The sequence below is a fragment of the Anarrhichthys ocellatus genome, unplaced genomic scaffold (assembly GCF_004355925.1).
Source record: "Anarrhichthys ocellatus isolate YVR2014 unplaced genomic scaffold, GSC_Weel_1.0 scaffold1, whole genome shotgun sequence".
Lineage (NCBI taxonomy): Eukaryota > Metazoa > Chordata > Actinopteri > Perciformes > Anarhichadidae > Anarrhichthys > Anarrhichthys ocellatus.
In genome coordinates this window covers 13,343,105-13,370,765 of record NW_022280031.1, presented here as the reverse complement: position 1 = coordinate 13,370,765, position 27,661 = coordinate 13,343,105, and the positions used below count along the sequence as shown (strand labels likewise).

General features: G+C 43.4%; 4 protein-coding genes across 6 annotated transcripts; 1 reads left to right on the top strand and 3 right to left on the bottom strand.

The window, feature by feature from the left end:
• The first annotated feature begins 1,788 nt into the window (after positions 1 to 1,788).
• On the top strand, positions 1,789 to 7,147 carry LOC116381240 (netrin-4). Of its 2 annotated transcripts, none has more exons than XM_031843268.1 (10): positions 1,789 to 2,388; positions 2,914 to 3,404; positions 3,493 to 3,813; positions 4,126 to 4,252; positions 4,865 to 5,053; positions 5,317 to 5,533; positions 5,645 to 5,772; positions 5,885 to 5,953; positions 6,057 to 6,227; positions 6,442 to 7,147. In XM_031843268.1, the coding sequence occupies exons 1-10, from the start codon at positions 2,265 to 2,267 to the stop codon at positions 6,576 to 6,578; spliced, it is 1,974 nt and encodes a 657-aa protein (XP_031699128.1). In that variant the 5' UTR covers positions 1,789 to 2,264; the 3' UTR covers positions 6,579 to 7,147. The 2 variants fall into 2 exon arrangements, with proteins under 2 accessions (XP_031699128.1, XP_031699217.1); XM_031843357.1 differs by having other exon boundaries at positions 6,057 to 6,232.
• A 48-nt stretch (positions 7,148 to 7,195) lies between these two features.
• chchd4a (coiled-coil-helix-coiled-coil-helix domain containing 4a) lies at positions 7,196 to 10,157 on the bottom strand. 2 transcript variants are annotated; one of them, XM_031843569.1, is made up of 3 exons: positions 10,000 to 10,157; positions 8,434 to 8,532; positions 7,196 to 8,346 (listed from the first exon to the last, which is right to left on the bottom strand). In XM_031843569.1, exons 1-3 carry the CDS (start codon positions 10,019 to 10,021, stop codon positions 7,970 to 7,972), a joined length of 498 nt encoding a protein of 165 aa, XP_031699429.1. In that variant the 5' UTR covers positions 10,022 to 10,157; the 3' UTR covers positions 7,196 to 7,969. The 2 variants fall into 2 exon arrangements, with proteins under 2 accessions (XP_031699429.1, XP_031699345.1); XM_031843485.1 differs by lacking the exon at positions 10,000 to 10,157 and having other exon boundaries at positions 8,434 to 8,647.
• Positions 10,158 to 11,407: 1,250 nt separating this feature from the next.
• LOC116386912 (protein transport protein Sec61 subunit alpha) lies at positions 11,408 to 16,074 on the bottom strand. Its single transcript, XM_031853510.1, has 12 exons — positions 15,956 to 16,074; positions 15,063 to 15,130; positions 14,902 to 14,967; positions 14,727 to 14,805; positions 14,412 to 14,543; positions 14,126 to 14,235; positions 13,635 to 13,788; positions 13,383 to 13,543; positions 13,061 to 13,258; positions 12,678 to 12,869; positions 12,512 to 12,588; positions 11,408 to 12,407 (listed from the first exon to the last, which is right to left on the bottom strand). Exons 1-12 carry the CDS (start codon positions 15,960 to 15,962, stop codon positions 12,221 to 12,223), a joined length of 1,431 nt encoding a protein of 476 aa, XP_031709370.1. The 5' UTR covers positions 15,963 to 16,074; the 3' UTR covers positions 11,408 to 12,220.
• Positions 16,075 to 20,589: 4,515 nt separating this feature from the next.
• Positions 20,590 to 26,901, bottom strand: LOC116387509 (inositol hexakisphosphate kinase 2-like). The gene is made up of 5 exons (XM_031854690.1): positions 26,375 to 26,901; positions 23,944 to 24,178; positions 23,240 to 23,391; positions 22,566 to 22,741; positions 20,590 to 22,101 (listed from the first exon to the last, which is right to left on the bottom strand). Exons 1-5 carry the CDS (start codon positions 26,616 to 26,618, stop codon positions 21,499 to 21,501), a joined length of 1,410 nt encoding a protein of 469 aa, XP_031710550.1. The 5' UTR covers positions 26,619 to 26,901; the 3' UTR covers positions 20,590 to 21,498.
• Between the last annotated feature and the right edge of the window lie 760 nt (positions 26,902 to 27,661).

Sequence of the window (27,661 nt, the reverse complement as noted above, 5' to 3'; positions counted from 1 at the left end):
TGTTCATCCTCCTTGATACGCTCACGTTCTAAACAAGCACTTTATTTGATGTGGGCGGCTCTGCATTCCTATATCACAGAAAATTACCCTTAGTCAATTAAGAATGCAATGTGTTTTTTGCATTTTTAAAGGAGAAATGAGCAACCAAACTTAGCTTACTTGCACTTGAACCAGCTGCTCTTAAAATGTTTTATGGCTCTGCTGCAAACCTTGGCCTCAAACCTCAGTGACGTGAATTCATAAATACAGTACGAACTTCTGCAAGAACCAACCTGATTCTGTCAGTGGAAGCAAAACCACAGCTGGACCACACTGAAGATTTCCCTCTATGTTTTATCCATTACAAATGCACACAGGTCCTCCCATCCTGCAACCATGTGAAAAGATGTTAAACTCATTTCCGTGTGTCCCATCGATCCAGAACTGACTCCAAATCAGCACAAGGCAGCCATAAACTATGTCTGTATGCCACTAACACAACCAGATACCAGATAACAGCTAATCCCTCATAAATGGCATTACCCTAATCTCCCATAAAGCTAATCTTAGCATATACTGCACCACTGGAGTGTGACGAAAGGAGAAACTGTGAGATGCCAGAAGATGGAGAGCCTCCAGGTTTTATTGTGTGGAGGCTTGTGAGACGCTGTAGCTGGTGTTACGAGTGGAGATCAGGAGGACAGAGAGATGAAAGGAGAGACTAGCGAGGGGTGAACAAAGACAAATGTACTACTGGAGTTCAGAGACTGTGGAAAAGGAAATGAAAACTTTAACAGGGAGATACATTTAAAATCAACACAGATGGATGAATGTCAGATTAATAGGGTTTGATGACTGGGACAAAGTGATGATGTGAGTAACCCACTGCTGGCTGTTCATAAACATCATATTGTATTTTCTGTCAGAGCAAACATTGTCCATATGGCATTCCTTGGTAATTTTGTTTTCACTCTCCATTCGTGGGGAAAAGCAAGCAGGCGGGTCTGTAAAGAATTTGCATGGTATTAGAGACATTTATGGAAACCAATCCAATTCTGGGCGGCCATTCCAATGTTCTGAGCCCCATTTGAAGCTGAGCCATAAAACTGAAGCGACATGGTGTTTATTCTCTAAGGGAGGGAATATAGCAAAAGACTCAAGATTTCCTGATGTGTGTTGTTAAAATGAATTTAAAATGAATGACTGTCATATATCAGATGTGTTCACTATCCAGGGCTATAATGAATAATGGCAGAGTAATCTATCCAGTCAGGCAGACAGATGGGAGAAAGACCCTTTTCATGTTCAAGTCATTTGCATTAAACTCCAAGCTGTCACATTATTTTGGTGCCACAATGCCCCATCAAGCTGCAAATACTGCACTGAGGACTATTTGTGTCTCTCTTCTCAGGTTTCTTCCTGCTAGACTTCAAAGAGACCTGTAAATTGGAATCACTACAGCTGAAAAACAGAATAGCAGAAGCAGATAAACAAATTTCCTCGGTCCATTACGAGGCCCTGGTTAGTGGAGGGACCTGGCTTAGCTGGCTGTGCGGCTGGTTCACATTAACTGCGTTGACGAGCCCTGTCTGTCCTCTGCACACGATTTTTTCGCAGAATCCCAAATGGATGAAAGTCGGCCAGAGTTGAGAAAAAATACATCTTCTCCATCCAGGGTAGTTTTGGTTTAGCGTTGTTGCGGTACAACGTCCTCACCGTGTGTGTGTGCGTGCGTGTGTGTGGGCGGGGAGGACCATGGATAAATAGAGCACACACTCCTCTCCTGTGCGTAAACGCGCAGAGCGCTGGAACTCGCTGCGACTCGGAACTCTCAGATCGACTGTGAATTAATTAAAACATATACGTTTATTAATTAGCCTAGTATTGGATACATCATTTTCATCGTTTAGACACTTTTTGTTGCGCAAAAAGGATGACGACAAACCTCTATCAAATCTTAATTAAGTAATATTTCGTTGTTACGTCAAATATGGAGCGTTCATTCTTGACTGACCAATGATCCATCCCGTCCATCTTTGGCTGCATTGGGGGCGCAGAATCCACTTCTGTCAGAGAGACGCACTAGCTGTTACTGAGGATGCATTGAACTTTATGAAGGATTTTTTCGCCCCCACATTGTTCCCAGAAGGATACCGGGAAAATACTCATTGGAATCATCTGTATGCTTTGCGCATTGCGTAATTGGCAAGAAAATGCGCTTTGGCCGTTTGTCAGGCTGTACATAATGTTGGGACCAATCTCTGCTGGAAGGTGTTTGTCACACCATGTATGTTGTAAACGCAGCAGAAACAAGGATGAGAGTGCCTAATGTGCTTGGGAGAGATGCTTGGCATCAGATGCTGGTGGCGCTTTGTTGGCTGTTTTTGGCTCTAACGAGGAGCGGAGCAGGTGAGGTGCATCATCATCATCATATCTGTTGCTCCTCTTCCTCTAAGTCCTGCATCAGTGTGGCTGAACTTTTCGTTTTTATGGTTAGGCTATGTTAATGATTGGGCAGACCGTATGATAACTCAGCATGCGTTACATTGCTATGAAATTGATGACCTAATGATGTCTTACGTGAGTTCTTCATTGTGTTTGCTTAAGTTTCGCTGACCCAAAAGTAAAGTAAAGGCCATATACCTATTAGCCTACCTGCATGATTGTGTCTTGCCATTGCATGTAACGTGATAGTTTTAATGCTAATGAGGAAAGAGCGGGATTGTGTTTCACATCAGAGCAAGCAGCAGTGGCACAGTGGTCAGGCAAATTAAATATTCATGACAAACACAATGAGGAGGTTTTGTCCATGACGTCAGTGCTGGGAAGTGCTTGTTCTTTTTTGAAGATGTTTCTGTCACCAGCTATACTGTAAAAGCAGTGATCTGAATACCTGTTTGTGTTCTGCTGCCTCTCCATCCCCCTCTGTGTCAGTCTCCAGGTGTGTGGACCATGCATGTAGCCCACCAATCGGGAACTTGGCTAGTGGCAGGACCCTCTTCACCCACTCAAGCTGCTGTGGGAACAGCTCCTTCCACCACAGTCCTTGCCCAAATCCTCCGGTGAACCCCCACCTCCCCTGCCCCGAGGACACCCACCCATCTGCTCACATGACTGACGACCCTTTCTTGCATCCGGATACCTGGTGGGCATCAGGTGCAGGCACCGCCAACCAGCAGCAGGATGAGATCCGGTTGGACCTGGAAGCACACTTCTGTCTGTCCCATGTAGTTTTGGTGTTCAGGTCACCGCGGCCTGCTGCCATGGCCATTGAGCGTTCCGCTGACTTTGGAAAGACCTGGGAAGCTCTTAAGCTATTTGCGCACAATTGCAGCATGGAGTTTGGTTTGCCTGATGATTTTACTCAGCCAGGCTCTTTGTGTACATCCCGTTATACCAGCCCTACACCCTGCAGCGGGGGGGAGGTAAGAGAATATGCACAAAGATGCAGCGTATTTTCTTTTGGCATATCCACAATGTTTGATTCAGTGCTGATTGGTGCTCTCCTTCCAGGTAATAATACGGACACTTGACCCCAGCAGTGTTAAAAGACTGGACCCTTACAGTCCAGAGGCCCTCGTCCGCCTCACGCTCACTAATCTCCGCATCAGACTGCTAAAAGCTCAGACCTGTCCTGCACCTCTAAATCCCCCTGCGGAGTTGACAAGCCCCACAGCCTCAGCTCTGAATTCAACATCCACCAGAGAAAGCCCAGCTTCGGCACCTTATGCTATTTATACTTTACTGGCCAGAGGGACCTGCCTGTGCCATGGACATGCGGAGTACTGTGTACCATACAACAGCAGTCAAGACACAAGCCAGGACAGTAACATGGTGAGTGGATTTGTCCTGTGTGTGTAGGTACATGAAAAGTAAAAGAACGGCTATAAAAGAAAAACCATCACGAGAGAAAGTGTGTATCAGTTTTTGCACTCGCCTGTTTTCTATTGCAGTCTTGTATAACACACATGTCAGGAAGTTAGGTCCAGATGTACAATGTACTTACTGATGGAAAATTTGCCAGTGATTTTCTCTTTACACCACCTGCCTGGATCTATTTTATAGCTCTCCCCAGACTGCAGGTGTTTGTAACATTTGCTGGTGTAGGTGAAGTAACTGAGCAGAACAAGATGCGTTTTTTTCCAGGTGCCTGGTAGGTGCCTATGTACTCACCACACAGCGGGGGATCACTGTGAGAAGTGTGCCCCGCTCTACAATGATCGTCCCTGGAGGTCTGCCAACAGCAGCAGCGGGGAGTCCAACCCATGCCAGAGTAAGTGACCACAAACAGGACTGCACGATACTCATCTTGCTGAGAAAGAAAAGGCCAGAGAAGAGCTTTAAAGTGAATTAAATATTCATTTATTTTTTAAGGCACCACATAGCAGTGTTTCAAATACATACTCAAGACGTTTTTAGAAGAGCAATGATTTTCATACTTTTTCAAGACGTTTCATTTTTAGATCAGACCCCAGACATACAAACAAAAACATGTTAAAGGGTCTTTTTAAGACCTATTCAGAGATGGCCTCATATTGCTCATCACATGTGGTCAGTGCACCTTTGCTTCTGGCTGCTTGGACCCTGGTTTACCTTTCCAGTCTACTCTTTACATTTATTTCTGTATTGTCAATGTCAGCAAGGATGCAAATCATTTCTACAACACTAGATATATAGTTGCCTATAGTATACAAGTACACTACATATACAGAACAGACTTTTGATTCACTTGTCACCCAGTTTAGTTAGGGAAAGGCCTTCGGTTAATTAGGGAAACACCTAACACCTGTTAGGGAATCAGCGCTAGACCTAATGTTCCCTTTCTCTCTTCTCCCCTCCCTGGTGTCCTCACTGACGTCACACACACACCGCTGTGTGACTTCAGAGTGCCAGTGTCACGGTCACGCAGATAGCTGCCACTTCTCTCAGCGGGCATGGCTTTCCTCCAGTGGCATCAGTGGGGGCGTTTGTGATGACTGCAGACACAACACTGTTGGGCGCAGGTGCAAGCGCTGTCGCCCCGGCCACCACCGCCACCCATTGCTGCCCCTCAACTCCCCCCACGCCTGCACACGTAAGAGACTCAGAACTGGGGGGGGGGGGGGGGCTTCACTTGCTCTGGTGTGGGATTGGCTAATATGTTTTCAGACAGACAGAAAAGCAAAATAAAGGTTTAATGGTTGATTTGACCCCTGTGGGATGTTTGTGGATGAAATTAAAAGGAATCATAATGTTGTAGAGCTCCATCTGCTGGCATATGTTTGTAAATAGAATAAGAGAAATAAAAACAAATGTTTGAGCAGCATACACAACGGTATCTGTGTCTCTGTTCCTCAGGCTGCTGGTGTGATCCACAGGGCTCTTTGCCTACTCGTCCAGGAGAGGAGGGACCCTGGTGCCACCCTAGAAGCGGGCAGTGCCACTGCAAATCTGGTGTAGGCAGCAAGAGCTGCAGCCACTGCCTGCCTGGCTATTGGGGTTTTGGAGAGGAGGGCTGTAAACGCTGCACATGCCCTCACAGCTGTGATCCAACCACTGGGCAGTGTCTGGACAGGTTAGCCATGTATGCTTAATTCAACCAAATCATTTACACCTGAACACAGAACCTAAAATGTAACTATTAACAATGAACCTTAACCCGATGAGTTCAATTCCACTTTTGCAGCTCCTCAAATAACCAGGTGTTCAATGTGCCCATTGGTGGAAAAATCCCTGATCTGGATCACATGTTCACGATAGAAGAAGAGGTACAGTGGTCGAAGGAGCTTGCGGTCTCTGCTCTGCATTACACAGGTGAGTAGTACTTTGACGTTCATCTGCATTGCAAGGCTTACAATTGTGGAATCCTGCAGTGTAATTATGGAGATATAAGTGGATTGGCATATAACTCAACATCTGTACACAGGAAAGTGTAGCTGTAAGGAGAAAAAGCTGAGAAGTGTGTCTGACCTCTGTAAGATCAAATATGATTATGGTAAGAAATGATGAGCAATTGTCACTTGTTTAATAAGGTGTTATCCATACTTGCTTTAAAATACTGTCTCTGTCTTATCGTTTTTATTGTGTGGTCATGACAGTGATCAAGGCCAGTGTGCTGTCTGCTCACGACAAAGGCAGCCACGCAGAAGTGCAGGTCAAAGTTTGCAAAGTCCTTCGATCAGGCAATGTGGCACTCTACTTAGGGACCATCAGCATCTATCCTCTGTCCTGGACCAGCCGCGGCTGCACCTGTCCTATTCTAAACCCAGGTAAGGTGAGTTTGAAGCAATACAAAGAAAATGAATTTGTGATGTGGTACCCGAAGCACCGCACTGGTCAGTTCAAAGTATTCTTGAAGAGACTTTCAGCATTAAAAGATGAATATTTAAGGTGAACAAACATTGACACAAAAGAGCGAACACCAAAGAGATAGATTTGTAATAAGATTAGGTCCATTGACAATGTCTTACCTTTTTCCACCAGGTATGGAGTACCTGCTGGCAGGCCCAGAGGAGGCCGGGACAGGCCGTCTACTGGTCACCATGCAGAGTGTGGTGGTCCCATGGACACCCCGACTCGGACTAATTATATCAGAGGGTCTGAGGAATGGATGTACGTGAATAGAGATCCAAAAAAAGCAGAACTGGCTTCAGAGGATTTCTTAAGGAAATTTCAGACTGTGGACAATTCAGAAAAAAGACTGAAAGTCGCTGGACAATATGCTGCGTCATAAGGACGTTATCAAAGAGTCAAACTCATGATCGTTCTCGCTCAGAACATTGAAGAAAGGTACTCACAACGTGCGAGTGTGCAACACAAAAGACAAATGAATTCCTGGATTTGTTAAGTCCAACAAATATCTTCTTCAATGTCTTTAAGTTGTTATCATACAGAAAATATAAGAAGCACAAAACCCTTGAGCTTTAGCTCTTTGAATGTCTAGTTGGGTTGCATTACTTGTATTTAAAACTTTTGTTGTAAATGGTAAATATAATACATTTTGAAAATAATTTGGATTCAATGAAATGAAACTATAAATTACTAATATACAGGCAATATAATGAGATAAGTTAAAGCTGTAAATATGATGGTGTGGTTCTGTCTTATTGTCGTCAACTTGTAAATATTCTGGGCAACTTCAGAGAGAAAATCTCAGACTTTCAACGTGTAAAGATGAACATTACTGACATACGAGGGCATTGGTGCCTCAAGAACAAACGGAAAAGTTAAATTGAAATACTTTGATTATAGTTTTAATCTGGACATGTCTGAGAAATATCGATCAAGTCTTTTAAGGCCTGAATGTCAGTGAATAGTGACCACAGCATCCAACTGCAGACTCTACACAGAAGACAACAAGAACATTTACACAGTGACAGTTGAATGTGCCAAAACACCACTTTGGTCTAGAACAGATACAGTCAATTAGGAAATATGACGACCGTTGTTCATATGCGGTGAGATGAGACCCCTGAAGTTTCTACAAGATGTCAAAAAACACAACTAAAAACATCTCAGAAGCCGAAACAGTAGCCTTGTTTTCTTACCAATTACCTGCTTGTTGGTCTCTCAAATGATGCAAAGCAAAGAGATTAACGGTTACGTCATAGTAAGAGTCAAAAATGTGAATTCCTAAGCTGAGCATTGCTCAAATAACAAAAATCCAGTGATTACGGTTTAGATCTGTCAAACAACACACATATTGAACGCTAACAAACAAGCTATTCTGATTGACACGCAGTAAATTAAATTCCAATTGCATATAAAGTCTTTCAATTAATGTCCCTGCAGCGAACAGCTTGGCCAGCTGTCATTAAATCATATTATTCAATGTTTTTTGATTGCTCAGCAAACAAAGCAGCCTAAACTCTTGTACAAACGCTACGTTTCTCTGCCGTCACAAAGTCCTTCTCCGATGGCCTGCAACTATTGCCCACGGGTGTCACAGCTCTGACGTGGAGAGTCAGTTATGCTGGGCAGTGCTTGCACACAGAAGCTCGGGTGACCGGCCTTAGCTGGCGGTCTGGTTGTCTGTGAGTGACGGGCTGTCAGGCGAGACGGCAGACTCGGATGTTGAGGCGGCTGTGGTAGAGTCAGTTTCAGGGGGTAAGGCGGAGCCCTCGGTCGGGTCGGTGGAGACGGAACCAGAGCCGGACTCTGCTTGGGAGGAGCTTTCTTTATCTTCATCCTGAGGATAGAGCTCGGGGTACCTCTGCATGCACTCTTGCATGTTGCGGAAGTTGTCGATGCACTCGGAGCCCTTCACCTCTTCCGTACTGTAGTGGAAGCAGGAAAAGGCCTCTTTGAACTGAGAGCCGCACGGTCCGCTGGACATGCCGCCCAGGCACGGACAGTTCCAGTTGACGTCACCATTCGGCAGGATCAGACCTGAAGAAACAGGATCAAGTTAGAATACCTTTGTGGCGGTAAGGAATGTTTGACAGTCAGGCCCACTGTTTCCACTAAATGACTAACCCTGCTCCTCATAAGGATCATTGGGGTCATCTGCAATGAGCTCAGCGTTGCTGGGAGCCTCGTGGTCCTCCTTGGTCACAAAGATGATGCGGTCTTTACCTTCATTGACAAAAAACACAAGCAAGGAAAACATCATGGGTTACAGACAAGCAGAAGACCTGGGGTACTTCTCAAGTCTCTTAATTGTCGTTTCCTCGATCCTCGCTTGAACCGGAAGTTGTTTCTGCGCCGTCATATTGACGGCCGTCCCAAAGCTCTTATTTAGCTTGGAGGAGCGAGGATGGAGGATGGAGGAGGGACCTCGGAGGAGCCATGAGCGAGGAACCACGAGAACAGACTTCCAGGAAGTCTTTTAACAGCCGACACGCCCCCTCATTGTTCATCAGTTATGTGATTGGACGCTGCAGCCGATCCGACTGACTAGAGTTTCATACCAGAGTGAAGACGGATCACAGAATAAACTCAAGCTTTATATTTGATTAGGTTTCTGATTCAACATCTGGTTTAAATATATGTTCATTGTAGACTGAACAAAAAGGACCACAAACAACTTTTATTAGAACTTCATTTATTAGAAAGATTTGTGTTTTCATGATCTGATATTTCCCTCAATAACTTTTATTATGAATACAATTAAAGTCAGAGAGAGCTGGAGAGATTAAACACTTTTTACATCATTCCTGAGTGTTTGATGAGTTTTATCATTTAAGAGAAACAATAATCATACTCTGGGTTATTTAATAATGACGCCACAGTCACAATTTCAAAACGTACAGACGCAAATAATTCATAAATAAGACGATCGCATTCCGCTGGTAGAAATCGATCCCGTTCTTATAAACAGAACACAGTTTGTTAACAGACTACAGAGAGAAACACCTCTACACTGATGATAACTGTGTCTTTATTAGTCATTAGTATTATTAATTACTATTATTAAGTACAGTGATCATGTGAACAGACACAAACTTATCAAGTCTCTCCAGCTGTTAAAGCCGACTGACAACTGATCCAGCTGTGATCATCAGCCACCTTCATCAGAAACAGACGTCGCTTCACGTGACGCAACTGAGGAAAGGACGTCTCATGTCTCTTAAAACATATTTCCTCGTTCCTCTCTCCTCGCATGGTTTCCTCCATACATCCCTGGTGGGAGGGACTGAGACGCAAGGAAAGGACGCAAGCGAAGGAAACGGGGATGCAATTAAGAGACTTGAGAAGTACCCTTGGTCCTGGAGAATATAGCTGTACTATTTGGTTGACAGTGACCCCTAACAGCGCACTTTGACAGTAGCTCTTCGACTTAACCTGCTCCAACAGGACGGTCAGGACCAGAGCTAACCGGTTCTCCCAATTTGCGACTTGACGTTACGTTAAATAAGAGCAGCGAACAGTGTTACTTTGTCATCACAATGCCAGAGCCTATCATAAACATGCCTGTACTGTTGCTTTCCTCGTCGCTAGCCATGTAGCTAACCTACTGTACGTTAGCCTAGCATGGTGGCTCGCTCGATGGCATTGGACGTCATGGAGTTTAAAAATTAACGAAAGAAAAATTGACATTACCCTCCTGCTTGCAGTACGACATTCCTTCCGGTGCTTTTGTCCGTCGCCCGCTGCGGTAAAAGATGACCAGTGTGAGAGGAATTTAAGGCTACTTGGCAACTGCAAGGATCTCATTTGAAAAGCTAACCGGCGTCCGACATCCCCGTTACGCCTCTGACCCTCCGGTCACATGTGGGCGCACCGTAATGACGTCACAAGGTCCTTTAAAAAATATATATATATACGTATGAACACAAGAACTACCTTAAAACAGGTTGTAAATGTTTTCTATTTAATTCATACTACAAGACATGTATAGGTGTTTATATATATCATTCTTTAAAAAAAGTGAAACTAAACTAAATAAACTGAATTTACAAATAGATTTAACAATAATGTCAGATTATAATTTGGACCTACAGAGTTGCCTCGTGCTTCCTATTTGGTTCTATTAGTCATATGACCTGTGAGTGATGAGTTAACCTGAACGCCTATACATTTACCCCTCTACTACGAAAGCGATCACGGGAAACGGTGTGTTGTTGTCCGTCACTCCCTCGGGAGGTGATTCATTTCTGCCACAGAGGTGTGCACGGCAAACTACAGGTGGTATCCACGCTCACACAGCCCACAGTCTAATGTGCTGCAAGCTTCCATGTAAAGAGCTAGCAGAGTGTATCGGGGACAAAATGGTAAACTAAAAGAAATAAAACAAACTGTTAAATAACCTAAACGTATTCTTACTGATCACCTAATTAAATAGTCATTAATGCATAGCCTCAACTTATGTTTGGTGACTCTCATTCTTCAAATCATAGGATATCTAGTAGTAGTAAGTAGTAATGGGTAGCTGTACTTCTGGTTTGTCTGGAAGGCAATTCATCTCTTATTTATCCTCATTTTCATTGTCACATTAGAGCTCTGTTAAGCAACATTTAATACAAACACTGAATGTAATGTGAGAAGGTTGCCAGTAGTAATGGACTGGCATATACAGTTTGAATAGCAACCCCTCACCTGGTTATAGAGTATATTTTACTCTTTACTATGTGAAACAAGTTGATCTTAAACCTCATACAGTGACCTCAAGTGGAAGTTAAGTGATTTGTAGTTACAGTAACTGAATTAAACTACTAGTTATAAATCAACTCATGGGACATAAACTGGTCTCATCTCTAGATCAGACTAACAGCCCTAGTAAGTTAATAAGTATGTCGTAGCCTGTTGCTCTAAGATTGTTTTACTTCCCTTTAGTGTCATATTCAGCTTTACCTATCAATGATGTGCGCCAACACAATTCTATGCCACTATTAATGATGTCCCCCACAAATAATATTCTGTCGTGGTCACAGAACATGCAAGGACGAGACAATAGGAATCAAAACAAAATGTTCAAGTATGTTGGAAAAAAAAAAAAAAAAATATCCTGTTTTTTTTTTTTTAATAACACAATTATGTTTGTTACATAAAGTAAAAACCAAAATGAAACCCCTTTTCATCCCTATCAAACCCACCCTCATCCCGACCATCTCGGCAGTATTGTGCAGCGATTCAGTCTGGGAATAAAAGAGCATGACGATACTGACAAACACTTTCCTTTGAGGACAAACACTTTGCCCTACATAAGACCAGAGTGAATATAAACATAGTCTGTCATTTAAAATAAAAGGTAAATAAAAACCACAGACAGCTTGTCTGAGATTACAAGAACCCTATTTAGGAGTACAAGCATATTTATACTTTTCACATCCTACTATGGGCCCCCAGAAACCTCAAGCCTGATTGCTACTTTTGATGAACACGACATGGTTTTCTTTCATTTCCCCCGAAATGTCCAGGCAGTGCTTTCAGCTTGAAATAAGCACTAACTCGTCATCGCCGTCTTAGTGTTCCTTGAACATGCTGCAATGAACAATGCCTGAGGTAAGTCAAAGACAGCACCTCACACGCATGTGCGTGTAGGCATTCTTCAGCTGATAAAGACAGTCAGTGGGTACAGAGGCAGCCTGCAGAGAGATGGGTAATAGCTATTGGAGTAAAAGGACTGAAGACGCACAATGCTGTGCTCAAAGTATAAAGGTTTTCACAGCATTGACATGCTGGAGAGGTAACGATGGAAAACACAAGGTGGCGGAGAAAGATTACCTATCCCAGCAGCAAAATGTAGTTTGTGCGATTTGCAAAATAAAAATGGGGGGGGGATGCTTTGTGTCTGATGTGTGTCAGAAGGTTGGTGTTTTTCCTAGAAAAGCAGTGCTCCCATGCTGCCCACTTCGCTCTGCTCCTTCACAAAGATTTCAAAGTACTGGTAGATGATGGTCACAGCCAAGAGGATTCCTGTACCCGAACCGATGGCACCCAGGAAGTCCGCCATGACAGACAGCCCTCCTATGCAGAGGCCACCAAAGGCAGCAGCTGTGGGGATATACCTGTGAGGAGTGAATGCATTATAAATACATACATATTCTGGAGGACAACTTTCAATGTGCTGCAAGTAGCAAACATGAAACCCGAGACTCTGTTTGCTTTGTACCTGTTAAGCTCATGCACCATCGAGGTCTCTCTGTGTCCCCTCATTACCATCTGCTGCTCCTTCAGCTGCTTCGCCACCTGAGACGCACAAAGTGATATAAACAGGTTAATTTCATGCGGGACTAACGCGAGGCAAGGAGGAAATGCTTGTACAAACAAAGACTTACATCTTTGGCAGAGGATCCTGAGACCTCAATCCAGGTCTTGGAGAAGAAGGCGCAGGAACCGAGCATGAAGACAATGTAGATACCGGCGTGAACCGGGTCGTCTAGGACAGAACCAAACGACTCTGGAGGAGAAAGGTAGTAGCAGAGACCGGCCACTGGGTAGGCCCGAGCTGGTCCACCACTTGTGGCGTCCTGAACAAAACAAGATTTTGATCGTAAGATGCTGATCGTCCATGACTTAAATAGATCACAAGAGACAGAACCTGACGGATCCTCTTCATGACAATAACTAAGACTCCTTGATACAATCTAATGGTCTGCAAATGTGTCGCAAAAGACTGAGACCATAAGTGCTGGAGGCGGAGCACCCATTAAATACTTACAGACCAGGTTCCCAGGAGGTTGACGAGGAAGTTGCCGCTGAAACGCGTCGAGAGCATCTGAGAAATGACGTAGAGATTGGAGACCAGGGCAGACTGCAGGATGATGGGAATGTTGGAGGTGTAGAACAGTTTGATGGGATAGGTGTTGTATTGACCACGGTAGCGCGCTGATTTTATGGGCAGGTCCACCCTGAAGCCCTGGTGAGGTAACAAAGTGTGCTGATCAGTAAGCTGATAATCTGCTTCAAAACATGTCGTCCAAATTCCTTTAGTGCAACAACAGCAGGTAAGACACTGTAGTTAGTTGGTGTTGCCGGCTTACCTGGAAGTATATGACCACTGCAAACACAAAGACGGTGGCGATGAGGTTCATGAGGTTAGGCAGGTTTTGTCTGTAGAAGCCCTCTCTCAGGGCACGCACCTTGTCTGTGCGGGTGGCCAGAAGATGAAATAGAGCAATGATGGCTCCCTCAAACTCAGTACCTGGATAAACAACAGGAGTCACGGGGTTAGCAGTTATAATACAGATGATGTCTCTCATTTATCATCACTTGGCTTTGAGATGTGTTCGTACCTCTGCCAGTGTTGACAGTGGTGGGGCTGAAGGCCTTCCAAACGATTGTCTCACAGATGTTGGTTGCGATGAAGAGAGAGATTCCAGAGCCCAGACCATAGCCCTTCTGGAGCAGCTCATCCAGCAGCAGGACAATCAGACCGGCAACAAAGAGCTGAAGGAACGGACAAGAGGTTTTGTATTGAGCCGAATCAGGCAGACGGCCAGCTTTTCAAAACAGCAAAACATTATAAGAGTCAAAATCAACATGTCAGGGTTTGAATTTTCAAATATTCTGCCTCCCCCACGAAGGGAGACGATTACAATTTCATCTTAATTTGTAAGATATTTGTAAATTAATTTGAAAATAATGTAAAGGAACACACGTACTGCACAAGAGCTAACATGTTTTATATTCAACCCCTTGTTTTATATAAAACACAATTTCATACACAGAGTCGGTTTCCAGATACAAAGTGAAGGCAGGAGAGCAGCAGCGGGTTTGTATTAACCTGAATGATGATGAGCAAGCATATACCAGCACCCATCTCTGAAGGGTCTCCATACATGCCAGTCATAACATATACAATGGCCTGTCCAATGGTGATGATCATTCCAAACACTGCAAAAAGACAGAAAAAAAATGATTTGCAATTGGCAATCTTGCAGGGACAGCTGATGTTACTAAACAATAAACAGTGTGTGCCATCTTCAAAAGCTAATTTTAAAAAATCATCAGTTTCAAAAGGCATGTGACGAGGTCTAAAAATAGCAAATGTAGTGAGCAAGTACACCTACATTTCTGAGCTCCATTGAAAAGGGCTCTGTCCTTAGGAGTGTCTCCCACCTCAATGATCTTGGCACCAGCCAGCAGCTGCATGATAAGGCCTGAGGTGACAATGGGTGAGATGCCCAGCTCCATCAGAGTACCTGGAGGTGAACAGCAGTAGTGTCAAAAACAGCAGCAACACCAGAAACAATGCATAAGGGCCTTTATCTGATGACCTTTGACTTGTGATAATGAGATTATGTCAAACATTAAGATTATTTCTATTTATTGGAGCTGCACAGGACATAAAAGAAGTGATTAACCCTGTTAAACAAATCAAGCACCTCTGTTGGACGCCAGGATTACTCTCATCCAGTAGAAAGGATCTGCTGAATCTGAAGACATGATGCCAAAAAGAGGAATCTAGATCAAGAAAAAAAAAAAGATGTAAAACAGTGTCACAAACCAGTATCACCCCTAACAGAACCAGTAGGTTGCTCGTCATCAACAGATACTAACCTGGCAGCACACCAGGAAGATGAATAGTGTGATGGCGGTCCATAGTACTTTTTCTCTAAATTGAATCTGCGAGGATTAAAAAAAATGAGCACGTCATTCATATATGCACCGTGCAGACATGATGCAATGTAATTATATATGTTAACAGGAAATTTACGTACCTTTCTTTCTGGTTTCTGAATTTCTGGCAAGACCGCACAGAACGGCTTGATGACCTCCAAAAACTTAACTGCAGAAAGAGATTTTAAAACATGAGTAATACTGCAATACTACACGGTCGCAGTATCACACACAGTGTCATCATAAAGCTACTGGTCTCTTGTTTCAGCATGTTGCATTAGATGCTACGTCATCACTAAACCCCTCAGGTGTACAGCTGCCAGCGGTCACCTGGCCAATGCAGCAACATCTGGATACACAAACGAATAGACTTTAACAAAGGTTGGAGTAACTAGTATCCAGTGAGTCGTTTTTTAAACCGTTTGCGGGGCTCGTTGCTGCTGAATGTTTCGTGTTGGTGCCGATCAGCTGTTTCAATAACTGAAATTGTCTTTGACAGGAAGCGATTTAACAGATTCTACTCAATTATTTTATCTGGTACACGACTAGTCACTTTGGCACAATCTACAAACGTGATCATACAGAAGAAAGGAGAAGAAACCAACATCAAATCTGTCTTTTCATGGAACGATCCTGAACAGCCCATAGAGCTAGCGTGATGCTATCTAGCATTAAATCACAAAACGAGTGAGCAAATCACTTTAAAAACAGGAAGCTTCTGCAACCTATTGTAAAGAGGAAGGCAGGGAGCTCGTAATGGGCTCAGACTATGAAGCAAACGTTACTTAATCCAGTTGAGACGGAATTTGATTTGAATAAAAGCTTTAAATTAGCTCTCGGTATAAGCTAGCTAACGTTCAACGTTAACCTATTCAAGGTTAGCTTGCCGACGAGAGCATTATGTCCGTTATAGTTCCGAGATTTAAAAAACAAAAAAGACAGCAGGCTTTTTTTTTTTTTGACAACGTGTCTACAAGAGAAGAATGTCACGTACTCCCCATGGTGTCCTTTTAGACCGACTCCTGTCGTGTTTACTGGTACCGGGTTTGAGTGCTCAGTGGAGTCAGCAGTGTGGTTCCATCCAGCCTCTCCGCGAGAAAAGAGAGAGCAGTAGAGACACGTCACCAGACAAGCCGCTAACACACGTCACTTCTCCGAGACACGCGCACACCCATCACACATGAATCACACAGCTGCACGCGCGCACATATGCGTGGTGTGTGTGCAGTCGTGTCTATGAAGACACGTTATTTAAAGGAGATGAACAAATCCAGAAAACGCCCGATTTAAATTGTTAACATATATAAAGGTAACCTCATATGACACAGAGGTCTTCCATCCTCCAGAGGGCGCCATGCTCCGGACTCATCAGCTGCTCTGATATGCTTCCCCATAAATAAAGAGCCTCTCGGGATCAGGACTGGACGAGAACCGACAAGTGACATACCTGCAAATCTTGCAGAAGAGATATGATACAAACTGTCATGGACTTATAACCACCACTCTTCTGCTGCTCGCTTGCATTCGCCTATTAACCCTATACTATGATAATATATGTGCATACAACATACACCACAACAATAATAAATAATATTAATATTACTTAGAATAAGTGTGGCTGTGGAGTAGGCTACTGCGTTGGCATAGTATGTATGCAAAAAAGACTGTAAAAAGTTTACTGTAATATTTTATTAAAATGTATTTACTGTAAAAAAAAAAAAGTCTTAGCAGTTCAGTGTTTTAAGATGAAAGAATATCTGCATCCTGGTTAAAAAGCTCTCAACCGGCTGTATAAGAAAACTTCCTGTGCCCGAATATTTGTTATTTTGTAGTTGTTTTGTGTGCTTTTGTTTTTGTTGTGCAGCAAAATAGGACTACAATGTTACTTAACCCCGTTGTATAATGACAATAAATGTACTGTGTAACATTTTAGTGGGCTTTTTGGAGTGTTCTGCAAACATTCATAATACATGCGGTTCTAATAAAGTTATTTGAGAAGCAATCAAATTTTCTTCTTTAACGCTATTATTTCTCCTGAGACGCTCTCACCACTAGGGCTCAGTGTTGTTCCTTTGGTGAAAGTTAGCTCTGTGTGTGTGCGAGTGGTATTCTATTAGATGGAAACGAAGAAAAACAAATTACATTTAGATGATGTAGATTGAGTGTAGAGAGGCTGTTTGTGCGTATGGCTATTATAATGAGAATATTTCACCACTTTGGTTTAGTTGTGAAGCTCTAGGTCAGTGATTGTGGTATTGAATGGCGGTGAGCACCTTTGGCTGCAAAGTGCTGGTGGCACACATAGCCACTGACCCATAATGATGACAAGATAGCACCACAATGATCGGAGCTTTCAGACAACTGTACATCTAATCAGTCTAAATTTTCTGGACCTATTCTCGTCACAATCACCCACATAAAACACAAGCACACACACAAAGAAGGGGGAGGATGGTTGGGAGCCAGCACATCTGCCCTCAGATAAAGAAATGTTTGTTCATGTGGTTACATAATGACCACAGAGCTGTGAGCTAACAGGTGAGAGAAAGCAAATACCACACAAACCCCCTCCATGTCTCTGCTTTTCACAGAGTGTTGAACAGTCTGTTCGAGATCTACTGTACACTTCTTCCTGTCGGTCATAAGGAAAGCAGTCAACCTCTGCTTTGATATGTTGAATAGAAGTTTTTATTATTCGCTGGGAATCTATTTCTGAATTCATCAAATGCATGCTTTGATGAACACAGAGCCATCCAGATATGATTGTTTAATCTGCTGTGCTTTAATGATCTGAAAAGGATAACACAGCCTAATACACTTTAATAATTTCATATTTCATAATAAACTTGTCATAACACCATGTCTGGCACCTGTCTATCACTGAAACCATGTCAGACTGTGGACAGCTGGGGCTCCATTTGGAAGGCACAGCCACTTATGACTAAAAACTGTTTCAAAATGGTTTTATGTATTCATAGTATTCCCATTTTTCAAGCCTAAACCCAAACTGCAATCGCCAACTAATCCAATCGAGTCCTGGCAGTGGAATAGTGTAATGGGAGCCAGAGTAACACCCATGGAGTGATTCCAGAAGGTAGAAAGTCTTCCTTCATTTCACCTTCTTGGGTGAGTTTGAATAAAGACGGTGTTTAGTAAATCTGTGCCTCTGATGGTTCATTGTATAATTAAGAGGTCAGTGTAAATTAGTTTGACAGAGTGGCCCGGCATGCCGTGAGTACGACGGGGGCCTCAGGCAAGGTCAAGGCCCGACGCCTGGCTGACAGCGTCACTGCCGCCGTTATGTAACCCTCCAATTACATCTCGGCTCCACTTTGCTTTTTCCTCTCTTGCTTTTTGCCGTCCATTTCTCTGCCTCTCTCTGCTTCTGTGACTGGACAAACAGCAAGCATTGTCATTGTTAGCACGTTAGCATACTGACATTACGCTGCCAAATAAAGGCAAAAATTATCTGAAACAAGGCTGACAGTCTCCAGTCATGGTAGTGTAACTGTGAGATACTTTATGAGACAGAGACTTGATGTTGCAGTTTATAAGACATAATTAGTTAAATGGACATCACCTGTGTGTATTCACAGCTGTCACTCAAATGCAGCTTCATGAAGGAGTGTGCTTGATTTATCCGGAGCATATATTCCTGCTGTATCTCTGTATGTGTGTGTGTGTGTGTGTGTGTGTGTGTGTGTGTGTGTCTATCAGCATATGAAAAACAGAGAGGATGTTGGTAGATTTAAGGACACAGTGTAATAAGTGAAAGTGCTTCACAGTTATAAGTAATCCTCAGCCTGTTGCAGATAATGAGTGAGTGAACTGCTGACAGAAAAGGAATTGAGTCGGTGGAAGTGAACAAACAAGTGAAATTGATTTTGCATAATGCATGACATGGACTTCCGTTGGCAAAGGATGACTTTTGCGACGCAAAGTAATTGTTGTCTTTCACACAACATGCACCAATCATAGGACTGTGTGCTTTGAATGGAAGTGTGCACCACAATGTGCATTATGCAAGAATGTACAATTTACAATCACTGACTAAATGCTCATGAAATGATGGAGCAGACTTGATGAATGAGTAGAGTAGTGAAATAGTTTATTCATGTTTTGGGACTCTCGTCACCCAAAAAGCTTTGACACTATTTCATTCCCAGAAAAGCCTGCTGTTGCCATAGTGATTTTAACCATTATGCAACTGCTCCACATCACAAAGCATCGGGCTACAAGGACACACATGCACACGTGTGTCAAACAGTGGCATGCAAGCTCCATGGTATATAGAATAACAGAGATGTACTGTGTGTGCAGTGTTATGTGCATTGCATACATACCTACATATACAATGGCAGAATGGGGTCATATTGATGGTTGAGAGCAGACCACTGATCCTGGGGCTGTTACGCAACATTGTCTGACCCCCCCCCCTCTTCCCAGTACAGCTGAGATGGAAGAGCTTATCTTTGTCATCTTTCCATCCTCTCATCTATCAATCTTTCCATCCCTCTGCAATCACACAGCACAGGAACATCAGATCTATACTGCCTCAGGGACTGACTGTGGCTCTGCAGCTGAACTTTGGCAGTATATTAAACATACATTTGCATCTAAAAGTTGCGTGCAAATACAGTATGTGCTCATAAACACCCCCTAACCCTGCCCCGACCCAGACTCTTACAGAATAAAGTGTCTGTCCTTTACTGGGTCACAGTAAATGTTTTGACCTTGTATTGCACTGTCCTAAACAACCACAGGATTACAGATAAGCCAGCTCTAACATACAGTATATAAAGAACATATGTGTTGACAGTCAACCAATGCCATTATTGAGAAAAACAGTGTCTGCACAGCTAGCGGTGAGAAATATGGGGGGTTGCATTCAGATTGAAATGTCCACAAAAATGACAATGAATGAATATAAAATTGTGCTGTATACTTCAAAATGACTTGAAATGTGTGTGTCAGATGGATGTCTATGGCAGCAGTACATTCCAGATGAGAGTGGCTTGTGCTTTCTGTTGACACAAGCCTGTGTCTGCTTAACAGCTCTTCTCCACACAGGCCGTCGGTACTCCTCATGACACAGCGCCTGTGTCTCTTGGAGCAGATTGTTCGATTCCTCGCTATCCGCCTCAGACTGGTAAGAGATGGCCGGGACTGGCTGAGGCAGCCCAGGGTGTCGTCATCCCCCTCCTCCTGCCAAAACAACCCGTCTCTGTTTTAACATCTCTGCAACAAATAAAATTATTCTAGACTAAGGGAAAAACGTCTATATATATGTCAGGGGGAACCTTGTGTATTGGCTGCACTCCACAGCATTTGCTCCAGTTATTTGTCTGCAAAGCAGATAGTGAGAGTGGGTCTGAATGCAGACCCATACTTTCCAGGGTATTTGTAGAGACATTAATAATTCTGTCAGCATGTGTTTGTGTTGGCTGGCGCTCAGAGAGCAATCAATTGTACACACCCAGGGGACGACCTCACATCATGGATATTTACATGAAATTTGATTGCTGCACATATAAATTAGCCAAGTCTGTGGTTTCTTTCTTTAACCCAGTGATGATAAAGTTCCTGACCTTTTCAACAAATAACATCAAATATGAAAGAAGACAGATGTTAACACAAACCAGTGTCTTTATTTTCTTTGCCAACAAAGTGTGGACAACACATACATACAAGATAGAGGTACCAAAGATGTCAAATAACAATATTAATTAATATCATTATTATAACATCAATAACATGGAATGTAGTACTCTTCATTCATATTCTTTTTTGAACTTTTAGTTTATTTTATGAAACATGTCAAATAAAGAAATAACTCTATATCATCTGTCCCTGATACCTATATGAATATAGTCTCTTTGAGTGGAGATGAACAGGGATAGAAGGATGGCTGAAAGAACAGGCAAAAAAGAAGACTGGAGGGTGTGGGCTCACGACCTCTCCTCCTATTGGCTCTGTCCTCATACTCATACAACTCCTGCTCTCTCTCATAACCCTGTACCAGTGCAACCACATACTTGTTCAACAGGATGTGTTTGTGCGTACAAATTGCTGACACCTTCTTTGGAATCGGACATTAGGAAAATATTTCGTCTGGATCTGTCTCAAGACTTCAAACTTCTTTAATTGCTGCCTACCCATTTGTTCCAACAGTGAACTTTGTTAAACAGAATGATGACGTCGGGTAAATTACTACACTCAGTCACAATCTGGGAACCCATCGGCTATCAGTCTGACAACGGATAAGATGCAGAATCTGTTTATAGAGATTACATCAGTCAAACGGCTGGTTTATGTTATGTGCAGGTCTCTTTCATATTCCAAAGACGGACACACACAACAACAGGAACATTGAGAAGCACCAACGGCAGAACCAGGAACTGGGTCCAATCACAGGCCAGGTCTATGTTTGAAGAGGAAAGGAGAAATCTCTCTCCGCCTCTGTAGTCAAGTCCTCCTCTTTGTCCTCTGTGTTACTGTGCATCTATGTCTGAATGTGTGTGTGTGTCATGTCAGTCTTCAGTCTGTGCTGTGGCTCTCCAGCTCGGAGATGATGGTGATCAAGTGCTGGAGACCAAAGATGTAGCCGCTGTCCAGGCCCTCGTACACCACGCTGTCCCCGTGGTAATGTCTGCAGGTGGTGTGGGCAAAATCTATCATTCTCACATCCACCAAGGGGCTACGAGCGTCTGAGAGGGACAAGCGAGCCTGGCTGACACCTGAGCTCCCGCCACTGGTGCTGTCATTGCTAGACGTGGAGGGCCTGCGAGGAAAACCAAGTGCACCTGCTACTTTACCCTCCTCCATTTCTGGTTCAGCCTCCACCTCCTCACCTTCATCCTCTTCTTCTTCTTCCGAGAGGCCATCCTCCGTGTGTTTTTGGTGGGGCGCTCCGTCGTAGATGATGAGCAGAGAGCTGGAGTAGAAGCGATAGGATTCACAGGTTTCCAGGGCAGCTTGCAACTCTCTGAGCCTGAACAGCACCGATGAGAAGAGTTCACTTCGTAGACGCCGTCCGCTGTGGAAGAATTGGAACAAAGCCTCCTTGAAGCCCAACACAGTCAGCCTGCGGCCATGGATCTTGTTCATGAACATCAGCTGGCCCGTGTCACACCGGTACACCTGAAGGGATGGAGAGACATAGAGGGGTTGGAAAAGTACAGAGGGAATAGTGACTTCTTCTATAACACCCAAGATTTGTTTGACTATATTGAAAGAAGTGCCTAAAATTGGCTTTGTTTCACCTGGACTAGACTGGCCAGGTAAAAGAGATAATTAACAGTCAATTGTACAACAAATGTTTTGCGTCTTTTTTTCTAGTTTCTACTTAAATAATCCCGGCAGTGAATGAAAAAAGGACAAGTGTTCCAAAATGTACAGAGCCACTGTTTTGATTGGTCATAGACTTTTGTTGCAGAGTAGATTCCATAACAATACATGGCAGTCAGATTTATTCAAGGGATGGTTAATGAACAGTAGCAATAGTCTCATTAATACTGAGATATAATATAACTACAGCACTTCAGAGATGTTTCCCAAATGTCCAACTGTCCCTTAAAAATGTAGCCATGAACAGTGAAGCTCACCTGCATGCCAGAGAGGCAGACTCCTAAAACAGATGCTGTACTCTGCTGGCACTTGTGCATCTTCCTCGCTTTTTTCTCTTCGGGGACCTCATCTCCATGCTGCTGCGTGCCCATCTTCAGGTCCAACACACACGGCAACGTGTGCCGCCACGTCAGATTTTCCAGCAGGAGGAATTCTGGTAAACTGAGTCAAGGAGGCAAGAGCCGTAAAAATGTGGCCATCTCTTACACTAATCAGTTCACAACATAAAACTGCTTAACAAGGTTAGATTAAAAAAAACTGTGTCTATCTAAGTTTCCCCCTCCACAGTTTTAACTGTATTCACATAAATGCTACAGTCCATGCAATACTGTATGTAGAGGCAAGTCACTTCAATATCAAGTAGCTAATAGGAGTGCTTTGGAAGCACAACTCCACCAGACAAAGACATTGATAGCTAGAAATTGTAGGAGGTATAGTCCCTCCGGTTACATGCTGGAGCCACTGACAATCATGTATACATTTCAGCTGCATCAGGTGTTAAGGTGTCCTGGTGGCTCAGTTGGCTTGATGCACGTACCATGACCTCTAGCCTTGAACCTCTGGACATTAAATCTTAATGCACTGTGATACTGAATTTCATCAAAATAGGGGCCAAAAAAACAGTGTAGTTGTCAGTCAGAGGAAAGGATACTGTATTGGTTGCAGTGCATGGCTTTGTCCTTCATCTTCTGCAGGTGGTGCTGTTGGGTCCAGGGGTTGTGTTTGAGCTGTGGTACAGCGTTACTGTGACTGCGCTCCAGTCTGTAGTAGAGCACCTCGGCCTCCTCCTCCAGCTTATTAACACTGGACAGCAGACGGAGAGAGAGTCATTCGATTTAGGCACAAAGAAGAAAGAAAAAAACAAACTCAGCATCTGCTTGGGATCGTATCGGTAAAGTATGTGTGTGGGTCTTAGAGTATAAAGAGAGGGCAGTAATAAACTGTTATATTGGATGTAAAGAGGAAACCAATGCTGTTGTGTCTTTCACTTACTATGATCCATCCAAAACATTTAAAATCAATCTCAACATTTATTTCGCCGTCAATCAGTATCAGCCTTACGGCGGTATTGCCATTCCAAGCCAGGGCTGACTAAGTGTGTTTGTGTATATGCAGACATGCATCTATTGTAGATATATAAGCCTCTCTCTGGCTGCCAAGGCCAAGAATCAGCCTCTCACAGTATGTAACGCCTAAGGTTGTATGTGTAAGTTAAAGTGTGCGTCATCTGTCAATTAATGTGAGTCTACAGACTACAGCTCTACCATTCATGGAAAACTAAAGATTATCGTAAATAGATCGTGACTGGCCCACAGTGTACTGCTGTTTTTGATGGGACATTTTCTTTTCTTTTACCTCTTGTCCTGGTCTTTACAAGAATGGCGGCTTCTGCCATCTTTGCTGTAATTTTCGCTGTCCACAAGCGGCCAGGATGCCATCATTTTCCCCCACATCAGCATCTCGCATTTGGGCTCACCGTCGGCCGAGGGGTCCTTGTTTTCTAAATCATCTGCTGGGTCACTCTGGATGGGGTAAGCAATCAGGCAAAGGTTCCCTTCTTCGTCCTCCTCGAAGCTCACTGACACCACACCTGAGAGCCGAACATAGAGGGAAACAGAAAAGCATCTGGATCATGAAGCAGGGAAGATAATATGTCTCTCATACTGAAGCAAAGCTAAATAAAGCTGACAAGATAACACAAGCTCTTAAGTGCTAAGAATCTCTTATCCCCAACCTGCTGCTTTACAGAGTAGTTTGTGTCTACACCCACATCTCTTTAAGACATCTGTCCTAACAATACCTGGACAAAATCACGACAAAGGATGGGACTGAGATACTGAGCTCTAAAAGCAACACAGAAAAGGACAGAATGAGAGAACAACCAATCAATATCAGTGTGCTGCCATTGGGTTTTAATGGTGTAAACCCATACAAAAAAACAAACAATGCTCTTCAGTAGTAATGCTAAAATGCATATAGCAACACAGAGAAAATAATAGCCAGACATAAATGACACAAGGCTGCATAATTTAATTTTCTGTTTATTTGCCAAAAATTGAATCTCACACAGATGATGAGCAATATACATAAATACCATACAGAAAAAACACAGCATCACTGTAAATGTACACAGAAAAAAATATATGCTAGTCTACAGGCTTCACCTACGAATGGAGAGCACAACAAATAACAGTCAGCAGGACAGGTTTGTATCATAAACATACATATCATCATCATAAAGTCTTTCCTCCCCACGGTGTCCAATAATATGGTTGAAGGAGAAGGAGAGGAGGACTGAGAATGTAAGTGAAAAAATAAGTATGAAGAGGTGAAAACGCTGAAATGACAGGACCGATGCCTCAAAATATTTAAAGCAAAGCAAGGGAAGGGAATAACAGGTTTTTGAAAAGGGGATCTTGCAGAGATGACAACTCGCGGTTGTATGCTTTTGCCAACTAGTCAAGTTGCATTTACATCCATGTCTGTCCAGACTCATATAATAGATGTCGTGATAAAAGGTATTATGTGTATTTTTTGCCGAAATGGACGTTATCCCTATATTGATATGCACGATTCCAGTGAATGATTTCCAGTAAGAAACATGCATTCTTCAGTTAGAGACTATTTGTATAGAGGATTACAGACTTTGTGGGCTATTGCCAGCGGAACTGTCTCCAGATCGACGCAGGAAAAAAAACAAAAAGCTGGTTGGTGGACTTTCGCAGGTGCAAACAATCTCCTCCTGTACCAGTGAACATCCAGGGAATGAATATAGATGAATCGAGGGTCTAAGGACAGAGGATGTTGTTTGCTGTACAGCTTGTGAAGGCACATTTCGTATTTGTGATATAGGGATATAAAAATAAAATTGATTTGACTTTACTTTGTCAAGCTTTGTTGTTCTTGTTCTGCTGTTTGTCTATTGTTGGGTACGTTAATAGAGGGGAACAAAGCTGTGAAATATGGTCACAATCACACTTTCTGTTCCTGAGTTATGTCGTTGCATAATGGCCAGAAAAGTGTTATTGCAAAACATCATGATGTCGCAGTGAAGTTAGTTAAATGTCATCATTTTATCCTATTAGACATTTGTGTGAACTAATATGTTGATGGCACTGAAGCATAAAAAACCTGAAGACCTTATAGAAATCTGTGTGAGTGATATACAGCTTCCCTCATTAAGAGGTGACATGTTAAACCATCAGTCCACCACGCTCTGTTTGCTAACATCACTTACTGTGCTTCATTTTTTAAGATCCTAAAAAGGGTGTGGTGGTGATGTGACCATTGGGTTTGTGGACTAATCCACAGTCGTCCGGAGGTTTAGGGGAGGTCTGCCAATGTTGACATTTCAGATGCAGATGACCTAGTGGTGGATTTTGGGATCAAAGCGAGGGAGAATCTCACTTGGTACCATTTTCACCGTGCTGGCTGTCAGCCAGAAAAATAAATGGGTGACGTACCTGTGTTAGTACAGCCTCCTACAAATAGGACATCGCAACCGGGTGGTATGTTTGCAGGAGGCCCACTTATAGCTGCAGCTGCAGCACCGTCCTCTGGCACAGTTTGAAACATGCTGCTGACAAGCACCTGGAAACAACACTTGAACAGGAGCAGGGAGCTCTGTTTCCTTTAAATCTAAGAAATTAACACACAACCTGCAAAGCATCATCTCCCCACCTGACTTTCACAAAAGCACATAGAGCAGTGAAATAAAGAAAGAGTGATGAATAACAACACAGCATAACACAACACCGGTTAGAGAAGGAAGGATAGTTTGCATTACCTCTATACTGGGGGGTAAACTTCCTCATTGCTGCAGGTACGCTCTTGTAGAACTGATGTTCGCGGGGGATGAGGGGTTTGCAGATGGTCTGCTCCCCGAGGCGCAGGACGCAGCAATGTCCCCCCACTTGGTGTAGGAAAGGCTCAAGCATCACCCCTTTCTCCATGTAGCACTGCTGCTGCTGTTGCTGCTTTTGCTCTGCATCCACGGCCTTCTGGGCCTGAGCCTCCACAGCCGGACCCATCCTCCTCTGGTCCTGACCACACCGCCGTGGGCATTAAGACAGCAAGGAGGAAATAGAAGAGAAACAGAATAAAAAAGCCAAGTTTTAGTGGATATCTTCTTCTTTTTTAACTCCTTGTCTGGCAGTTGTTGTAGCTGAGTAGAAACAGAAAGCCACAGAAAGTCCTTTAAATGTTGAGGTTTGGACGAGAGCTGCAGCGTCAGATAAAGAATACAGAGATCCTGCTTGTGCCTCCACTTCAGACAGAATGTTCTCTGACAGCTGAGAGCTGGCTCACCACTGGTAAAGCTCTCGCAAGCCTGACAATGGGCCCACCCCCAGAACAAGCAATCCACCAATCAGGAGCGCCCAGAGCAGGTTGTTGGGTGGTAACCCTTCAAGGGAAAGAAGCTAGCACACAAAGACAGTGGTGGGAGGGGGGAGTCTGGTGGAAGGGAGAGAGAAAGGAGAATAAAAACAAGGGGGGAGGGCGAAGCTGAGCCCAGCTGTTTTTCTCTCTGTCACAGCAGGTTTTAACAACCTGACACAACAAGTAACACCATTTCCTCATGTAAAGTGAGGTTTAGAGAAAGGAACAACAGAACAAATGGGAGATAGGAACACGGAAACTGGCGTGCAGTACAAAATACACTGATAAAGGTCAAAACAAAATGCCTTACTAACTACACAGAAAACTTGGACTGAAAGAACCAACAGCTTTGACATGATATGCAACACATGATGCAAGAAGCCTTGATTTTAATGTTGTCACACTTAAAATAGAAGTATTTTTAGCCATCAAAAATTGCTGCTCCCAACTGGCCAGCAGGTCAGCAGGTCCACCAACATTGCTTTCATTTTTCATGCAGTTCGGTTGAAAAAAGCATCTCTTTCATAGCTTATAGCAGAAGGTAGCTTATAATCAGATGCCTGTCTCTTTAAGCCCTCTCACTTGTGGTTCTGTCTGGCTAGTATGTAAAGCATTGCAATGTTTCTACACACGGTGTTTAGGGGCGTTACGAGGCCCCTCTGTGTTCGCTACACCGGGGGATCAATTACCAACC

Excerpts from the sequence above, each read along its gene's own strand:
- LOC116387509 (XM_031854690.1), bottom strand. The coding sequence starts at position 26,618 with ATGGGTCCGGCTGTGGAGGCTCAGGCCCAGAAGGCCGTGGATGCAGAG. Across the intron at positions 23,392-23,943 it reads TGTAAAGACCAGGACAAGAG|TGTTAATAAGCTGGAGGAGG; the intron begins GTAAAAGAAAAG and ends TCTGCTGTCCAG. Across the intron at positions 22,102-22,565 it reads TCTGCCTCTCTGGCATGCAG|GTGTACCGGTGTGACACGGG; the intron begins GTGAGCTTCACT and ends CCATCCCTTCAG.
- chchd4a (XM_031843485.1), bottom strand. The coding sequence starts at position 8,569 with ATGATGTTTTCCTTGCTTGTGTTTTTTGTCAATGAAGGTAAAGACCGC. Across the intron at positions 8,347-8,433 it reads TGATCCTTATGAGGAGCAGG|GTCTGATCCTGCCGAATGGT; the intron begins GTTAGTCATTTA and ends CTGTTTCTTCAG.
- LOC116381240 (XM_031843268.1), top strand. The coding sequence starts at position 2,265 with ATGTATGTTGTAAACGCAGCAGAAACAAGGATGAGAGTGCCTAATGTG. Across the intron at positions 3,814-4,125 it reads CAAGCCAGGACAGTAACATG|GTGCCTGGTAGGTGCCTATG; the intron begins GTGAGTGGATTT and ends GTTTTTTTCCAG. Across the intron at positions 5,534-5,644 it reads ACTGGGCAGTGTCTGGACAG|CTCCTCAAATAACCAGGTGT; the intron begins GTTAGCCATGTA and ends CCACTTTTGCAG.
- LOC116386912 (XM_031853510.1), bottom strand. Across the intron at positions 13,544-13,634 it reads CACTGTCAACACTGGCAGAG|GTACTGAGTTTGAGGGAGCC; the intron begins GTACGAACACAT and ends TTGTTTATCCAG. Across the intron at positions 13,259-13,382 it reads CAGTGGTCATATACTTCCAG|GGCTTCAGGGTGGACCTGCC; the intron begins GTAAGCCGGCAA and ends TTACCTCACCAG.